The sequence below is a fragment of the Carettochelys insculpta genome, chromosome 1 (assembly GCF_033958435.1).
Source record: "Carettochelys insculpta isolate YL-2023 chromosome 1, ASM3395843v1, whole genome shotgun sequence".
NCBI lineage: Eukaryota > Metazoa > Chordata > Testudines > Carettochelyidae > Carettochelys > Carettochelys insculpta.
Window position 1 is genome coordinate 262,611,615 of NC_134137.1, and position 20,487 is coordinate 262,632,101.

Below are 20,487 nucleotides of genomic sequence, written 5' to 3' on the forward strand. Positions count from 1 at the left end.
TCCTATAGGCATACTGTAAAATATGAGAGACAGATTACCTTAAGCAAATATTTTGAGACAGGGAGGGTTAGAAGAGTTGCTCTGAAAAAACTCCTAGTAAATGGAGCTAAAACACCAGTAGGTTCACAAGTAAGATGGATCAAATGAGAACAAACGGGTCTGGAAAGATTCCTTTATTTCCTATGGACATCCAGCTGTGTCCCTTATCTCATCCTCAATTTGTGAGACATGACATTTTAGCTCCCCTCATGATCTTCCTCTAGACAAAGTTCTATCTTATGCTCTTTCTACAGAGACAATGGCTGAAACTTTTGTTTTTAAATGAAAGCCTATCAGTCCATCATTCTCAATGTCCAATATTAAGTTTTATGGAGGTAAAGTCCTATAGTATAGTTCCAAAATGAAAACAATCTGGTATTTCACTCGATACTAATTTTGGTACTATGTACAAGTTCTCAACTAATTCAATGAATAACTTCCATCTGCTGTCATCTTTTTATGCTACATATTTACAATGCTCTATTTGCACTACCTAAAAAGTGAAAAAGAAGCACAACAGAGAAGTGATTGAGACCCTAAGTACTTTCTGGAGCCTTTTGAAACAAGATGTTCAGTCCTTGAACAAGCTTGAACAACAATGTCCGGGATACTATGTGGAACAATGCATCAAAACAACTTCCAGTACATTTTACATTCCCAACAGAGGAACAATCTCTCACAATATGCCATGAGATATGTAGCCAGAAGGACACAATCTACTGCCTTTCCATAGGCCACTGGCAAAGGGGTTACTGATCTTCCTCCCTTGCAAGCAAGGAGCTTGGAAATGCTAAAAGCAGGAGCTAAATTTTCTGCAAGTACCTAAGGCTGCATCTACACTATGAGCAAAAATCAATTTTATTAAAATCAATTTATTAACACTGGGTTTTATCAATTAGATTTCGAGCATCCTCACTTTCCCACAGGCTTCCCACAAAATTGACTTATTGCTCCACATACAAGTCGCCAAAATTGATTATTGCAGCAGAGCATTGTGGGAACCTATCCCACAGTTCCCTGAGTCCTGTAGCATTCTGGCTATTTTCCCTGGTGTAGCATTGGTAAAAAATGCCCCACAAGTGGCGGTGGGTATCTGACAACATCTTTGCATATTTAATTTCCTACATTTCATTTCCCTCACTCCCCTGCCATGTTAACCAAATGTCCAAAAATCATGTCTGCTGAGGGAGACTTCCCCCCAACAGCTAAAAGACCCTTGACTACAGCCAGCCCCCAAAAATCATGTCTGCCCAGGGAGATTTCTTCTGGGCAGACAAAGATCCCCAACTACAGTCAGCACCCAAAAATTGTGACCACCAAGAGAGACTTCCCCCAGGCAGATAAAAGACCCCCCAACAGCAGCCAGGCCCCCAATATCCTAGCTGCTGAGGGAGACTTCCTCCAGCTGGCTACAAGAACCTCCACATGCACAAGCTGCCTGGCACAGTGCATCCTTTTATTGGTTAGGGGTCAAGCAACATGATGCAGCTGGGCATGGGAAAGTTCCAGACTGTGTGGTGCCCCTCGGGGAGGTAAGGGAGAAGATATGAGGGGCAGGACAAAACAAACAGCTGAAAAGAAGTTTCACGTCCTGTCATACAACCACAACCCCCACTCACAGCCTAGCTGCCATGTGGTGCAGGGGTGAGGGGGACAGCGGCTGGTGCCAGGCAGCCAGAAAAAAAAGACAGCTAGCAGAGGTAGACAGAATCACAGCTGCATGAATAGCAAAGAAAGAAAGAAAAAGATTTGCATGTTGAAGGAAATTTTGAAAAAAAGTTAAGAGAGTCAAAACCAGCATGGAAGTGATTCCATAACTGTTGATCCAAAATCACTAGAATAATACCTAAATAGTATTGCTACTATTTACCATTTTCCTTCTGATATTTAGAAGAAAACCATCTAGTCCTGTATTGGAGAGGTAGCTGTGTTAGTCTGTATCTTTGAGAACAACCAGAAGTCCTGTGGCACCTTATAGACTAACAGATGCTTCTTGTTGCTCATCTAGTCTTGGTGACTTACTGCACTTGACTTTGCAAAGTGGAGTCTCCCCCTTTAGGGAATGCAAAATCTAACAAATATGCAGTGGTTACTGCTATCCAGTGGAACTCCAACTCTCATCACCAAAATTAAATCTATTTCGCTCTACTAGGCTCTAAAGCAAACTTCTTAAAAAGCAGTTATTTATTATATCAATTTGCTTTATCAATACACGCTTCAACATGCCATTCAACTAGTTATTACACCAGTTACAAATCCTCCAATTTTACTGTTCCAGTATATTGTAAAACTTCTTTAATGTCTTTTGATACATTATGCTCCTTTGCTCATTTATTTTTTAAAAATTAGTTCACATCCTGAAGACACCAACTATTCTGGTCTCCTTGACAAATCAAGCATTCCAGCACCCTATTTAAGTTTTAATTTTATAAATTAAATGCAGAAATGTCTTCTTGATTACAGTACTGTTGTTTTTAACACGTGGATTCAACTGAAAACTGACCACTTGACTGCACTGAAAACAAGTTGAATTCCTTTGTTTCTCATCGCATCTCCAGTCAAATATAGTATTTTTGTCCAGCCTGAACTGTTTTCTGCACCTGCTGGCATTCCTTCAAATCATAGTCTTAAATTATTTCCCAAATCTCTGTGTTCCTGCCAATCTGTGATCTGGTATGCTTAATTTCAGACTGAGCGCCTTTCTGCAGTACAAGATTTCACGAACCTAAATAGTCCCTCATGAACTTTCACTCATCTTCTCTGATGTCTTCTTGTCCATGCATGGAAACACTTGAGTTTTCTATCTGATCTTAAGTGTTTATCTTAGTAATACTACTGTCTTAGGTTTCAGTTTTCTATGATCCTGTCCACCTTAAAAATTCCTTTCTTGATGTCTATCCTGCATTTTCTTGCACCTTGATATCTACATTTAATTTATCAGTTTCCTTCCCAGTGCCTGTCTGTAAAATGACCCATCTTCCTGTAAAGAATCAGCATTCTTACAAGAGATTGTCATAGTTTCCACAAAACAGTTTTCAACATTAAATCTCCTCTGGTATAAGAAGATCATAAAACGTAAGAACAGCCTAGTGACTCAGACCAACGGTCCATATAGCCCAGTAACCTGTCTTCCAACCGTGGCCAAAGCCCGATACCTCAGAGGAAGTCAGCTGAACAGACAACCATCAAGAGATTCCTCCCGTTATCTATTTCCAGTCTCTGACAAAAAAAAAAAAGGCTAGGGACACCATTCCTACCCATGCTGCCTAATAAATATTGATGGACCTATCCTCTATGAATTTATCTAGTTCTTTTTTAATCCTCTTACAACATCCTTTGGCAAGGAATTCCACACGTTGACTGTGTGCTGCATGAAGGAACACTTCATTTTGTTTGTTTTAAACCTGTTACCTAATAATGGTGACCTGGTCCTAGTTCTTATATTATGGTAACAAGTAAATAACTTTTCTTTATTCTCTTCTGCTATACCTGCCATGATTATATAGGCTTCTATCATATTCTGCTTTAGTCTCCTCTTTTCTAAACTGGAAAGTTTTCGCCTTTTTAATTTCTTTTCATATGGCACCCGTTCCAAACCCCGAATATTTTTTGTTGCCCTTTTCTGAACTCTTTCCAATGTTGTGGTACCCTGTAAACATCACAACTAGACAAATGTAATCTACAAATGTAATCTACAAATGTAGATTAATTTATGACTGAAGGAGGATTATCTTTAATTACTCCTGAATGAAGACATCACATTTACTTCTGGTGTTTAACTGGTATTATTATGGTTACTTATTCTAAGGATTAAGAACAACAAGCTATACCACTCTCTCTCACAAAATCTTTAGCAATTACTGTGAGTTGAGATTGACATGTTCACTTTAGGACTTCAGGACTAGATGAATTCTACTTTGGTGTGCAGATCCTGGAGTTGTTTGAATTCATTACACTTGGCCTCATGGTAAATACTTAGAATACTCAGTAATGAACCTGACAACTTTATCCTGATTGATTTGCTATCTACCAGTTTCCCCTAGGTCTGCTGGAGTACTAGTGCATTGCTTACCGACTTACAATTTGCTGTACAAGAGCTATTAAAACAAACCAAATTTGCACAGGTTCTTGGACTGAACATTCATTTCTGGATATATTCTCTCCTAACGCTCAAGACATTATACAGGAGTTACGTAAGCATAAACATATAGATGGAGCAATATGCTCTATGCTAGATGTTACTTCAATACATAAGTGCTCACCAAAAGTTACTGGAGGCAACAGATATGCTACAATTGAAACAGAGACAGTATCTTCTTAATTCTTCCTGAAAATTCCATCACAGCCTGCTCTTAAATAGTCATTAAATATTTCATGAAACTTCACCAAAATGTCAGCCTACCAAGACGAGATGGCATCTCTCATGATTTCAGATATTTTTTCAATGGGTCTGTGGTGATTTTTCAGTTCTTTGAAATAAAAGTTGCCCTTTTCTGCTTAGGGCCAGAAACTTATTTTATGATCTGGTTATAGACCAGGCGCTTGTTAACCTCTATCTCTGGGGAACTGTGGTTTTAAGGGAACCCAGAAGGGAGGGACAAATTTAGATACCCGTTCATCCAGTTCACTAGAATTGAGATGTTATGGTTTCCATTCTTCCGCTGGCTCCCCTCCCCCCACCCACTTCTCCCGCCCGCGCTCCCCAAAATGCCAAATTTCCATCATCAGAGCTCTCTCTATAAACGAATACTTTGTTACTGGACTCAGGAAGAAAGAAACCACAGGCCTGTTAGGGACAGAGACAGGAGGAGTGGAATATGTGCTTGGAAGCATGTTTATTCGGCTGGATTGCAGATGGCCAGCTTAGAAACATGGATATCATATTTTTAAGCATTTCATAATGTCTTATTATTAATTCCAGGCAAAACCACCAAGACCCAAATTATCTGAAATTGGTGCTTGTGTGTTGTGACCCCAAACCCAACAATGTTTGCATATAAAGTATATATTTTCTCCACAGATTTAATTTTTTTAAATCAATTAGCAAACAGCATTTCTTAGAGACTAAGGAAAAGGCAGACTTCCATGTCTAAGGAACTGAAATGTGGTATTTGGTACAGTCTACTTCCAGGAAGCCAAAATGCTAAAGTCTTATAAGAGATAAGCTGCAAGAAAGGAGCCCTCCCAAAGGAAAGGGTTTTATTGGACTTGCCACTTGCCATTAAACACCCCATATTTTACTTTATTCTGATATTTTCATTGACATCTAAATCCCTTTTTTCCATCTCTGAATGAAAGTGCTCCCTTACCCTTCTGTGAACATGAGAGGCTCTCTAGAAATTAGCCCACCCAAATGAGAGGTTAGAGGCCAGGTGAAAGGAAGCTGGCACAGTGGTAACAATTGTGCTGGTTTTCATGAAGATTCTTACCTCTACTTTATCCAATTAACCTTTAAGAGTGTTGCAGTTTACACATTTTGAATGGCCAGCTGCTGGACACCATTACAAAGAAACCCTGAAAAACCCATGTACCCACCCAACAATCGACAAATTCTCAAAGCAGACAACCTATTACTAAAAAACAAATTGGACCCTGCACTAGATGGAAAATGCTTCTTTGTCCTCGTCAAATAAACAACCATATTTTATAATTTCACCCCAATGTTAATTTTATTTAAGGCTTTGGGTGTGGAGAAGTTATGGTATTTAAAAGTGAGAATGACACTGGTCAGAACGAAGGAACACGAATGCTGTACAGATGTCTGTACATATCTTAAATTCTGATCTGCGTCTCAGCCCATATTATGCCTGAGTTCTTACTTTTGTTTGCTAACACATATTTTCATCTGAATTTCATTTATGCCTTAATAAGCAGAATATAACACACAAGATTCACTGACAAGATGTATAAGTACGTGAAATTACCGTAGTCATCTGTTTCAAACTGAAAGGGCTGGATCATCACAAGGAGTAGACAACATGCTAGCAAGTCATACACTGAAGCATTTGCCTTCTCAGTTTGTTTTCTTTCTTTATTCAGTTATCTTGGTGCTATTATAGGAATCCAAATCAATTCTGAAAAGCCAACCTTTCTAATAATAACAACAATAAAATAAAAAGCTTATCCAATTCATTTAATTTTCTCCCCTATTAGAAGAAACTGGTTGCTTCTTCCTAGATTCTAAAGTATAGATTTAAATTGGTGACTTATTTGCAGATTCAAATTTTAAATCTCTAAATTTTCATATTAACGTTATGCCAATTCATATTTGTACATGTTTTGAGAAATACACTTATCCAAGATACCTCTACTGAAGATATACTCCATTAAGTACTACCCAATAACAATAACTTGAATGGGATGTCACAACGTAAGTACCACCATGCACTAGATTATTAACTGAGATGTCAAATACATACATTTTCAAGAATTAAGATATTTACATAAGCACAGATCAATAACCTAAGTAAACAACAAATCTTCATGGAAAATTTTAAGAGACTTTACAAAAACAGGGAAGAATATTAACATAGAGAAAGCCGTGCTAGTCTATATACTATCAAAACAAGTAGCACTTCAAAGACTAACAAAATAATTTATTTGGTGAGCTTTTGTGGGACAGACCCACTTCTTCAGACCATAGCCATACCAGAACAGACTCAATATTTAAGTCACAGAGAACCCAAAACAGTAATCAAGGTGGACATATCAGAAAAAAATTTATCAAGGTGAGCAAATCAGAGAGTAGAGGGGCAGAAGAGGAACAGGGGAGTCAAGAATTAGATGAAGCCAAGTATGCAAAGGAGCCCCTATAGTGACTCAGAAAATTCCCATCCTGGTTCAAACCACGTGTTAATGTGTTGAATTTGAATATAAAAGAGAGTTCAGCAGCCTCTCTTTCCAAAGTAGTGTGAAAATTCCTCTTCAGTAACATGCAAACTCTTAAGTCATTAACAGAATGGCCCTCTACTCTCTGATTTGCTCACCTTAATAATTTTTTTTCTGATTTGTCCACCTTGATTACTGTTTTCGGTTCTCTGTGCTGTAAATATTGAGTCTGTTCTGGTATGGCTATGGTCTGAAGAAGTGGGTCGGTACCAGAAAAGCTCACCAAATAAATTATTTTGTTAGTCTTTCAAGTGCTACTTGACTACTTTTTTGTTTTAAGTAAGAATATGTTGCTTCAATATACCCTGTCATATTAATTAGAACCTTGTGGATTTGTGTAACATTCTGCATAGCTCTAGAATTCCCATATCCAAGGCTTTTTAAAAGACTCGTAAGATTATTCCATACAGTTGGAAGTTAATTCTTTGAGTTAACTTTTTGGACAGGACTGGCACTGATGTAAAAACCACAAGGTACTATGGCTGAGAATGCTGTATACAGGGACAGATCCACGTCTCTTTAGAGGTCTCAAGTACTGAAAAGATTGAAATCACCTCCACCAAGCCTCCACGTGGAACAGAGCCAAAAACTGGCTATTTGAATTAGCTGTGGAATTTGCCTTCCAAAGAAAAATTAGAGTTATATCCTGCATCTTTATTACTTGAATGATATCAAATACCTGATAATATTGAGATACCCCTGGTCAGGATTAGGCAACTTAAGTGAACCAAAATGTTTACAAAAAGAATTTACCTATAAAGGGTTAGAAATCATAACTTTCAGAGTATGATTTAAAAGGCAGGCTACTTCTTCCACGATACTTGCAATGGAGAAAGGAAAAGGAAATGATATTTTAAAAGCCACAGTTATTTTGATATACTACAGCAATTATATTTGAATTTTTTTTTATAACACAAGTCCCTTCCTTTTCTATTATTAATCCACTGAAACAGTTGTAACAATGACATTACAGCAATCGATTTTTCACTGTTTCATATAACTTCTGATGTTGGTATCAAAAGTTCGGTGATTGGAAAAAAAATGTTGCTTTCAAATTTCTAACTATTTTGTCTGTACCATTTTGTGGGAGGCTGGTGACTTTATAGGTGGCAATACAACACTGTGTTGACAGTTTAATGGGTAGAAGGAAATATGTAGCAGACTAGTGGGTACATCTGGAACTGATGAGGAAAGGAGTAGGATTTGGTGCCAACTGGAAGCTCTTACTAATCACAGAAAACATGTGATCCTCCACATGTCCCACAATACATTTCCACTGCCACAGGAATACTTACTGATGCTTTCATGTGTTTCACCCTTCTTTTAGAGAAGAAAATTCAGCAAAATAAGGTTTAATCTTTTGGCAAAAATACCCCAAAACAACTAGAGAAAGATGTTTTTAGAAGTAACAATGAAGCAGAAATCAGAATTCCAATCTTAATACCCATATGATAAAACCATTTCAGTGACCCACTTTATAGCCAAATGAATCTGTTTACTTACCATAAAAAAGGAATGACACTGCAGAAGCAGAAGCCGAAGCCAGACGCAGCTAACCTCAGTGCTGTGGAACAAAACTGTTATTTTAAACACAAATTCACTTATTATGACACAAGCTGAAACGCAAGGGAGCAGGTGTGGGGGCAGAGGAGAAGGTGAGAGAGAAGTTGTACACCCAGATCGAAGAAAGAAAACCGGTTATCAGCCATATCCTCCCATTTCAGTTGTATGATACCTGAAGCTGTTGTGAGCTATCATTGAGATTGTCCTCTCTCCGTCTGGCCTCTTCCAGCATCTGGGCACTCTTCTTTTTCTCCACTTGCTCTTTGTGCTTCAGGTTTGCTACCTTCTTATTTTGGTCTTTGACTTGCCTGTGAAGTAAAGAACAAACACTCAGCACAGTCCCGGCTCTTGTGTGACTTGGACCCAAGAATGATGGAAAGCTCAGGAACATCTTCACTCACCTTGTAGATATCCACATACACTCAAACTTCCAACCCACACTCAACAGTAAACAATTTAAAGAAAACTTCATTTTATCCACAGCTACTCAGAGCAGTGACTAAAAGTTCCTGGAGTAATCTCAGAATGCAACACCCCTTAGTCTAAAATTTCAAAGTGCTACATGTGTAGGAGTTGTTGATCAAAGATATACCTATTCTCCATGTGACATTCTATACCTTGGGGAGCATCATGTAACCAGAATAATCCTCATCTTTATATAATTGTGACTTTGCATATAAAGTATGCCATATGAGAAATCAGGGGAAAAGTTATCTGCTGAAAGTCATTTTATCTAAATATAAATACCAGTAATGCATATGAAATTGTAAAAATTATGTTGTATGGTTTTCACTAAAATATGCTATGGGAGTGGGAAACACCCAAAGAGTAGGTCTGCAGAGAAAACCACAATGGAGATAAACAACCCCTCAGTGTGTGCTGCTGACCAGACATTACCAGCCATTGTCCAGCAAGGGAGTTACAATGGATGAACATCATCAAGGTAATTGCTCAACCTTGTCTGAAGATTTAGTAATCCCCATCAGACATTCCTGGACTTTTGGTCTCCAAGCACTTCAACTAAGGAAATAAATATAAAACACAGAGGCCTTTGCTTTGTGTTTCTCCACCCACTTATGCTGCAAGCAACAAAGACACTAAGGAAACTCAAGACTCCAACAGAGGAGGCTGGCAAGGTTTAAGGGACAAACCAGTATATTAAGGACTAAAATATCCAGTGGGGTGAGGAAAAACCGATCAGTTTAGTTATTGCCCAGTCTAACAGGGCTGAAAGTATAGACCCGTGTTTCTTAAACTAGGTTTCACGTAACACTGGTGTTCTGTGAGCAACTCACAGGTGTACTGGGAGCATCTGCCATTTTTTTTATATCATACATTGATGGAATATATTTTATACAATTAAAATAAGATACAATGTTACTTCTTCATTTCTATAATACCTGATTAAATTCCCTCATTTTTTTTTTGTAGTATATGTTACTGTTGGTTTGTCTGACAACAATTTTTCATAAGTATTCTATATAAAAATATTATTGTTTGGTGTTCCGTTGTCTCAAAAAGTTTAAGAAACACTGGTATATAGTGCCTGCTTACCTTTTCTTTTATTTTGGTAACCACTCTGACTTTTTGCCCATCACTTAATACAATTTAAAATCTATCTATCTTTCATGATCAAATTGTTTTACTGATTATCTTTACAAGTGAGTTTGCCTGAAGTGTTCAGTATATTTGCTTAGAGGTTTTACAAAGGCTGGTTAATATCCACTCTCCACTGAGGAAATGGGGAGTCAATTAATAAATTTGATGGTATATTCCAGAGATACAGTGCTGGGGAATTTGGTTGATGCTTTTCCGTCATGAGTGGCTCTGTGAGTATTCATGCAATCCAGCCGGGTGTGAGGTCTCCACATGTGATTGTGCTGAGTGATAAGTGCACCTTGAAGGTTTGCTGCTAGTCATTAGCAAGGCATTGTCACAGACAGCCCAAATTAGAGATCCATTATGGGGGCACAGCAGTCCCATGGTACTGGGCTGCACCCCAGGGATCCTTGTCATACTGGTGACTCATCACAGTGCGTATATGTAGAAATACCTACTACCTTGGGTATATCATTGTACTTTACTCAAGGGAGGGCAATGGGTGGCATGGAAGGAAGGGAAATTAAAACAAAACAAAACAAAATCTGCAAGGTCCAGGCCATCTGCTTCAAGCAATGAAACTATTTCCTCCAACCTCAAATTCTACTTGTTTACTAGATATTTTGTGGGATTCCCCCCCAGTCTCCCCCTTCCAGAGACAATAAAGACAGAACATGTTATTTCAGAAAGTGTGCATAATTTCCTTTTTCACTTGCATTTGTGAATTATTCTTGATGGTTCTGGCAACTAACATCGCCCACAGCATCGATTTGGCATTTCTGGGCATTAAGACACATGGAGTATGAAACCTAATTACAGACCCTTTAATCTCTGTCTCCTTACCACAGAAAGCTTAAGTCTAAAGCTTTGGTCCAATCAAAATAAAACAGACCAGCCTTGCTTCCTCAGCCCTTTTCTCCATAATTACATTTGGAGTTTGGACTCTTGAATAAAAGACACATTCTTTGGTCCCAACCTTTCCCCACAAATATCACACAACTGGCACAGAGAACTCTAATTTACTGCTCAGAAAAAAAATCAAACTAGCTTTCTTTTTGGTGCATCATGAACACAGAAGGAGAAGAATTTTCCTTCTGAAGGCATATGAGACACACATTTACAACAGGTCGCAAACAACTTAGCTGCTTGATATTTCCTTCAGCGCTCACACAAAGAAATTACCTCTTTGTAGTATACACAAATAATGGGCTGCTCAGGTCTCTGCAGTGCCAAAGGAGGTATTTTGGTTCAATTCTTGGGCTGTAGCTTTAGCCCCCTAAGCATCCTAAGCCAGTTGGGGCTGGAGTAACTGCATAGACAGCAAATTTCCTTGGTGTTGCACTGCAGAGACTCTCAGAGAAAGGAACAGTGATGATGGCCTCCAGAGACTGTCTCTTCTAACTCTTCTCAATCAATGACAAGATGACCGAGATTAGCGGTCTTGAGAAATTTAGAAGCTTTGCTTAAGACATTAAATAATCATTAGTGTAATTAAAAATGTCCTCTCCAAAAAACAACCAACCAACACAAACAAACCTACAGCTGATTATACTTGGATATAAACAGTATAATCGGCAAGTTCCTCTGGGGTAGTATTGCATTATGGAAATGGACATTGAGTCCACTCAAGAAGCTGATTGGCTCACTGACATAACTCTTCTAAAATACTTTGTGAGTACTGAACTGGGCTTGTACAATACAGAAATATTTTTGTAATGTTCAATAACATAAAAAGTTGACCTAGCTTATGACAGAAAAAGTAGTTAACTAATCCTAACACACACAATTTCATATGGGTATTCTAATTTGATTCTACATTAAGAGTAGTGTATGGATTTCTTATGATAAACTTGAAGAAACTAAATTTATCTATTAGAAAAGTATTCCTTGTTAATCACTATTTGCTGGAGCATTATGAAATACAGAAATAAAGGTACACTACTGATTAAAATAAAAAAAGCTTATTGTTTGCAAAGTCCAAGTCTTTATTAAAAGGTCTCTCTTGAAGAGCAAGGTGATTAAATAAGTTTTTGACATAAACTTTGCTGCCCAAGATCTGAACCAAAAACAAAGACTTGCTAATGAATTGGCTCCAATTATGTGCGTGAAGAATCACCTGAATTTTGAAGAAGCAGTCAGCCAGAAATTCTAAGGCTAACATAAGTACTTCCTAAAGGCAGATTTAGAAAGAGCCCATGCAACTCCCTAGAGCCTTAAACCACTTGATCCACGCCAGATTTATAGAAGCTGCATAAGTGCAGCCTAGGGCAATCCTACTATATCTTTGATGGAAAAAATAATTTGGCTGTAGTGAAGACTTTAAATGAGATAAGGAGTTGTAGTAAACTTAGCTGTGATAATTCAGCTATTGTTAAAACAGGTCACATGTTTTTTGGGCAATGCAACCTATAATTTGAAAAAGTAAAGCAGTGACTGGGAAGCTGTGAGGGATGTGACCCAGCCTCTTTCACTGTCCACATGAAGCATGTTGCCTCTTAACCACCAATACAAGCACAGATGATCATAAGCAGAACAAGAACAATGGACCTTTTAAAAAAGCAGATTTTTAAAAGAAAATCAGAGAACTGATAGGGAAGATTCCTGTGGAAAGAAAACCTAAGTGATAAAATTATGAAGTGCACAACTGCCAACTATTACAATGGGATGGGAGGACTGAAGAAAAGAAGAAAGAACAGTAAGAGGCCAAAATGGCTTAATCAGGAACTCATTAATGACTTGGGAGAAAAAAGTCCTACAAAAAGCAGAGAATCAGACCAATTACTAATGAGAATAATAGCCAGCATAACTGTATAGAGATGAAATCAAAAGGCTAAGACACAAAATAAATGAGTTACACTTAGGAAGAGAAATGAAAATGTAATAACTGAAGCTTCTTTAAATACATTAGGTCCAAGAGTAAGATGAAGGAAAGCGCAGTCTTCTACTTAGCGTGGGGTGAGAACTAATAACTCATGACATCAAACAGGCTGAGGTGGTTAATGCCTATTCTGCTTCGGTGTTCACAAAAACTCAAGAAAATTAATATTAACAACAAGGGAAAGAAATGAAAGCCAAAAAACAGAAAGAAAGAAAAAAGAACCCTTAGATGGGTTAGATATCTTCAAGCTGAGAGGGCCTGATGAAATCTATTCTAGGACACCTAAGGGACTTTCGGAAGCAAGATTCTTTAAGAGTGCGTGGAGGATGGACGAGGGCAAAACGCAGTACAGTAAAAACCACAAGTTACGCAGGGGTTGCATTACTCGCAAACCCCATATAACTGAAATTTCCCATAAGCTGGGGGAGGAGGGACTTCCTCCATCCTCCTCTGCACCCCTGGGAGCCTGGAGCCAGGCGTAGCAGTACCTGGTCACTTTCCAGGCTCCTGCTCAGCGCTGCTGCGCCTGGCTCCCAGCTCCCCGGCGCTGAGGAACTTCCCCTCCCTGCCTCCCTCTCCCCTGCCCCTCCTCTGAGCCTCCAAGAGCCAGGGGCAGCAGCGCCTGGCCAATTTCCTGGCTCCCTGCTCAGCCTCCCTAGGAGTTCAAAAGAGGAGGGAGAGGAGAAGAGGGAGATGGGGGCAGGGAAGCCCCTCTGCCCCAGGGAGCGAGGCACAGCAGGGCCTGGTCAGGTTCCTGGCTCCCTGCTGCTTGTGGGAGCTGGGAAACTGACCAGGCTGCTGCACCTGGCTCCCAGCTCCCTGTGGCTGAAGGGCTTCCCCCCGTCCCAGCAATAGTGTCCCCCTGAATTCCCCTAGCTAGGGGAAACCGCAGGGCTGCTCTTTTCAGCACTCTGCCACCAGCTGAAAGGAACAACCCTGTGGCTTACCCCTGGCTTCCTCCAGCTGGGGGAAGCCATGCTCCCACCCCAGGCTCCAGTCACCCACTTCCCCCAACTGGGAGAAGTGGGCAGCTGGAGCCAGGGATTTCAATATTCGCGTTAATACGATAAATGCATGTGTCAAACTCACAAAGTGGGGGTTTACTGTACCTATCTTTAACAAGTGAAGCAATCAAGACCCGGAGAGTTATAGAATAGTCAACCTAACTTTAAAATTCCTGAATAAATCAATGAACAATCAGTTTCTAAATACCGAGAAGAAAATGAAGTCACAGGAACAGTCAACATGAACTTTTCAAGAACAAATCTTGCCAAACCAACTTAATTTCTTTCTCTGGCAGGTTTACTGGCTTAGTGGATAGGGGCGATGCAGTAGATGTGACATATCTTGATTTTAGCAAGGTTGTTTTTTTTTTTTTTTTTTACCAGTCCCATGTGACTGTCTAATAAGCAAATGAGGAAATGTGGATCTAGATGAAATCACTATAAGGTAGATGCACAACTAATTCAAAGACATAGCCTAAGAGTAGTTATTACTGGTTTGGTTTCAAAATGGGAGAGCATATCCAGTGGGCACCCAAAGGAGTCAATCACAGGTCTCATACTATTCAGTATTTTCATTAGTGATTTGGATAATGGAGTGGAGAGTAGGCATATAAATATCTACAGAAGACATGAAGATGGAAAGAGTTGCAAGGACTTTAGAGGAAAGGATTAGAATTCAAAATAACCTTGATAAATTGGACAACTGGTCTAAAATCAACAAGATGAAATTAAATGAAGACAAGCACAAGGTACTTCACTTACAAATTTGATTTTTCTTCCTAACTACAAAATAGGGGTCATTACCACACACAGAAAGAATCAGAACAGTGGATCATATACTGAATATGAGTAAACAGTGTGGCGTAGTTGCCAAAAAGGCTAATAATATTCTGGAGTGAATTAACAGATGTGTTGTATGCAAGATGTGGGAGGCATCTGTCCTACGCTACTTGGCATTAAAACATAAAGCAGTCAAGTAGCACTTTAAAGACTAGCAAAATAGTTTATTAGGTGAGTTTTTGTAGGACAGACCCACTTCTTCAGACCCGTATGGCTATGGTCTGAAGAAGTGGATCTGTCCCATGAAAGCTCACCTAACAAACTATTTTGCTAGTCTTTGAAGTGCTACTTGACTGCTTTTTGTTTTGATAGTGTACAGACTAGCATGGCTCCCTCTCTATTACTTGGCATTAGTGAGGCCTCAGCTGGAGTACTATGTCTAATTTTGGATGCCACAATTTAGGAATCGGAGAAAATCTAGAGGAGAGCAACAGAAATGATAGGTTTAGAAAGTGACCTGTGAAGAAAGGTTAAAAAACTGTGCATGCATCTTGAGAAAAGACTGGGGGCTTATTTACATTTGCCTACAACTTCAAAGGGGGCATGTTACTCAGGGCAACGGGAGATTACTAATGAAGTGCTGTGGCGAATATGCAGCACTTCATTAAGCTAATTCTCCCCTGTGGCAACTTCGAAACTTCAAACTTTGAAATGCAGGCATGCGTGTAGTCACAGGTACTTTGAAGTGGCCATGCTACTTCAAAGTCCCTTTATTCCCCAAAAGTTTGAGGAGTAAAGGGACTTCGAAGCACTGCAGTCACTTCAAAGTACCCGCAGCTACACACATGCCAGCACTTCAAAGTTTGAAGCTTCGAAATTGCCACGGGGGAGAATTAGCATAACGAAGTGCTGCATATGCACTGCAGCACTTCATTAGTAATCTCCCATTGCCCTGATTAACATGCCCCCTTCGAAGTTGTGGGTGAGTGTACACCCAGCCTGAGGGATGGAGCTAAAGTGTCTTCAAGTATGTTAAGGGCTGTTATGGAGAGGATGATAATCAATTATTCTCCACAGGTAATCTAAGGCACAGGGAATCTAAGGGACTTTCCCAAAGATAGTGAGGAAAATCTGATGGGGCAGGAATTGTCTTTTGATTGTCAGGCTTGTTATCCTAACCACTAGACTATCTTTCCCGTCCATCTAGCATCATACATAACGAAAAAATCTTAAAAGCAACTAGTGTCATAAAATCTGTAACAGTAACAAAATTCTGACGTGAGCCCTGTCACAGTGGCTAGGTTTCAGATAAGTTATATACTAGTAAGAAGTTATCAGAGGGGTAGCCATTTTAGCTTGCATCCAGCAAAACAATGAGGAGTCCCGTGACATGCACCTGAAAAAGTGGATCTTTGCCCAAGAAAGCTTATGTTCCAAAAAAACTATGGTAGTCAATATGGTGCCACAGGACTTTTTATTGTTTATACTAGTAAGAGTACAAATTGGCAGAGGGGAAAACAGCAGAAACTCCCATCAGACCTCTGGGCTATTTATGATTTAAAATAATATATTTTCTAGGATATCAATGCAAGAAAGACTTTTAAAAATTCTTCAAATTAATTTGGATCCTTAAGAAATTTGGTGGGGGGTGGGAGGGACTAATATAACTGTGTCCTATCACCTGCAAACACTTTGAAAGATTTTTTTTTTTGAATTAAGGTTTATTCCTTTTATTTTGTCATTCAGTAAACTGTGAATGAACTTGTATTTTCCTCTATATTACTCTGCCTTTTTTTTGCTTTAAAAAGTTAATTTCTCTACTTTTAGTAGTAATGCACACACCAGTAGAAATAACTCTAAGAAGCTTATTTTTTCCTTATTGGAATTTTCTTGCTACTTGCTAAAGTGATTTAAGATTTCATCTCCAATTGACTGTCTTTTCTAAGTTATTTGAGATGGGAATCCTATGTTTGTTAAATGGAAGTTGACAATCTTGTTAACACTTAAAACAATGCTGAATAAATTCTAGCACTGATTTATTCAGATCTTTGCTATAAAACCCTTTCCTACATATTTTTATGCCTAAACCACAACACAATATTTAAAAACCATGTATTCAATACTGTACAATTTCATTACATTGCACAGTAACACAGTAAGAACTATATGCTCTGGGATCCAAGGAAAAAACAGATCCTGTGTATAATTTAACACAACGGATGGTCCCATTCATTAGATTTGTATACTTGGAAAAACTTTAACACACTGAGAAGTTTAAAAAATAGACATGGTACCAGAGAAACAGCACGTAGCTAGTCATTTATTGGTGTAGCATTACCACCACCCACAGGACAGTCCACTGTTCTTGAAGCTACTACCCTTGACAGACAAATTATGCTCAGCAACTGAATCACTGCTGCAAAAACTACAAACTAAAAAACAAACAAAAATCTCTACGCAGTTACATATTACCTTGGTTTCAATGGTTTGCATAGAACCCGTATATTATTAGATAATACAATATTTTACATTTATATAGCCTTTCATCCAATAGGATCCCACAAACTCTGAAGACTGGAGAGGCACAGAGAGATGATTTCCTCCAACAGTGGGACAAAACGGAGCATATTGGACATATAATACTATAAAATAGTTTAGGGACAGGAAAGGAAAAATATCCTAATCAACAAAAAAATGTAAGAAGAAACATAGGTGGGTAACAAGTAATCAAGGAACTTGGACAGAACATCACTACTAGCAACCCCATTATTAAAACAAGCAAAAGTGTGGAGTTTTGAATGACAAGTGGCAAAAATGCTGATGTTAGATCTCATTTATTTATGCAAAAATAAGTAACTTCAGAAGGACTGTCTGGCCATGGGGTTGATTTACTTCAGCACTAATACAAATGAAAGCATCCAACCTCTGGAATCACCAATATCACTCCTCATCCAAGTATTATATAATTGACCCTAACCTTGCCTGACCACTGAGCTAACAAGAGTTTAAAACAAGATGGCACTGCTCTAGACACACACAGCTGGATTTCTTTCCATAATCATAATACTAGAAGAGACCTCAAGAGTTCACACAAGCCAGTCCCCAGCAGTGAGGGCAGGACAAAATGTTATCTAGACCATCTGTGACAGGAGTTTGTCTAACCTGCTCTTAAAAATCTTCAGTGATAGAGATTCCACAAACTCTGTAGGCAATTTAATCCAGTGCTTTAACCAACCTGACAGGAAGTTTTTCCTAATGCCCAACCTAAACTACCCTTGCTACAATTTTAGACTATTGCTTTTTGTCCTATCCTCAGTGATTAACGAGAAAAAAATATCTCCCTCCCTCAGGTAAAAACCTTTTATGTACTTGAAAACTGTTATGCCCTCTCTTAGTCTTCTCTTCTTTAGACTTAACAACCCATTTCCCCGGCAATTTTCTCTTATAGGTCACATTTTCTAGACCACCAATCATTTTTATTTTTGCTCTTTGAACTTTCTCCAGTTTGTCCATCTCTTTGCTGAAATGTGGTGCTCAAAACTGGATACAACAGTAGAGCAGAAAAATTACCTCATGTGTTGCTTACAGTGCTCCTGATAAAATATCTCAGAATGATGCTTGCTTTTTTTTGAACTGCGATCCCAGACACAGGAGAAAATGTACTTACAGCAGCACATGTTGCAGAACGAACTTAAGGAGAAGCTCTTGCTCGTGAAGAGGTTTTTACCTTGAAAGGGAGTAAAAAAGTATTTCGTAGTTCTACTGCTCCATCCTCCTGTTCTTCAAAATCTTATCTCCTTTTCCTGTTTTGTTTTACGAGAGTTTGCACTCCCAGATAGGAGAATTGGGGCAGTTTTTGAAAAGTAAAACGCTTAACTCAGGACTAAAAGACATGATAAGATATTCAAACACTCAGTTCCATTTCTAGAGAGTAGGTGATCACATCACACAAACTTATCACCACCACTCAGTAATAATAGTTCATAGCGTTGTTTTTAATTGTAGTTTTTCTATCAGTGATTCAGTGACCGAGCACATTCTGTAGGTTGGCAGGAAGTCTGTGCAAAGTGGGCAAATACTGAATGGATCATGGAGACTAAGTTCCCCCTCTTACTCCTACTAAAATTAAAGTCAGGGTGAAAGCACACTGGTGAGGCTATGTGGTGAAGCTTGTTTAGCTGCTAACCCTGCCATACCGTGAGAATAAAAAAATGTTAAGATTCAGCCTCCAGGGGCTTCAACCCATGAAAGACAAGACACTTGGATTTGGAAGATGTGAGGTGAGACTGTGGAGTTTTCTTCTGGAGTCCTGTAAATCCACATTTCCAGGACGATTCTCTGAGTGTCATCCAGTGAATCCTTCTCACAGCAATGAGTGTTGTCTGCTGTTCTCTGTTTGGTGTCCCTCTCTGGGCTCACAAATTTTGTGACCTCTACTTCAACCACTGCTATCGCCCACATGTTTTGTCTCTTTTAATCTACTGATTCCTGGTTCTATGCCCCCTTCCTTCACCTGAGAGGGTGGGTCTTTTATTGCTTGGTTAGTCTCTAACCACCAATCCCAGTTATTAAATAGGCAGACACATTTCATCAACACTAAATTCATTTAAAAAAGGTATGTTTGGTAAAAAACATTGCATAAGTAAAATACAGATCATCTCACAGGGCTATTCAAATACATTATTTTTCTATATTAATCTTTCTCAGCTCTATCCAGTTTTGTTTCTGAGCCACATCTCTAACAGCTAAGACTAGTTACAGTTCCTCTCCACAACTTGTCACCATTTTCTTACACTGCTCCTCACTGTTCCATTGTTCAGATGAGAAAAGAAGATGCCAACAGTTTGTTGCTTTAACAGATCCTGAAAATTTAACTAGTCTGTTGTATATGTGCCAACTAAAAGCCACAAAGGGCCCTTATGAGATGGGAAAGGTGGGCTTGGTTTCCTCCAGCTAAGGAGACTTAGATTTTAAAAATGTACTGCATGACAAAGCAGCACAGTATGGGCAAAGGAAGCCAAATAAAAAGGCTGGAACATATGTATTTGCTTCAAAATTTGGGAACTGGTGCTCAACAGTATTTAGATCAGAAGGTTCAGAACTCAGACTCCAGAAGCAGACCATATTGTGCAACTCTACACAGGTCCTAGGCTTTCAATATATCATGGTAAAAATTACCGACATGAGTCTTTTTGGTAGACACTGTGCCCAAGGTGAGCAAAGTGCAGCCCACTGGGGCTTCACTTGCAACCCATGGACCCCCAGCTTACCCTTCTCACTTGTGCCTCTCATGCACTAGGACACCAAAGCCCTTCACTTAAACCTCCCTCCCCGCCCCCCGCCCCCAGCACTTTTTGAGCTGTCCCCGCTACTCCCCCTCTGTCCCAGAGATGGAATGCAATGAATCAGCTGTTCATGGTGTTCCAGCTCTGGGAGGGAGAGGGAGGAGTAGGGACATAACAGAGACAGAGTAAATCAGTTGATTTCCACACTCTGAAAGTGCTGGGACAGAAGGAGAGGAGCATATTAAGTGTGGGCTCCAGTGCACAAGAGGCATGAGGAAGGGGAGCACATGGGGGGCTTCATGGCCACTGGTGGAACCCACAGGAGGCCCACCCTCTGGTTCCAGGTTGCCCATCCCTAGTCTACACAGTAACTCCCTAATTAATGCTGTGGCCTTTACCACTGCAGAAACAGCTGGAGGAAAATGAGTAATGAAGAACAACACTTGATATC

At 39.3% G+C, this 20,487-nt stretch overlaps 1 protein-coding gene across 10 annotated transcripts in view; it reads right to left on the minus strand.

Annotated features, from left to right (window-relative positions):
- ERC1 (ELKS/RAB6-interacting/CAST family member 1) overlaps window positions 1-20,487 on the minus strand; it is a 509,051-nt gene that overhangs the window by 247,969 nt on the left and 240,595 nt on the right. For all 10 annotated transcript variants that reach the window (XM_075006075.1, XM_075006082.1, XM_075006057.1 and 7 more), the window contains one exon: window positions 8,663-8,798. In XM_075006075.1, coding sequence (XP_074862176.1) covers window positions 8,663-8,798 — 136 coding nt within the window. The remainder of the gene's footprint in view (window positions 1-8,662; window positions 8,799-20,487) is intronic.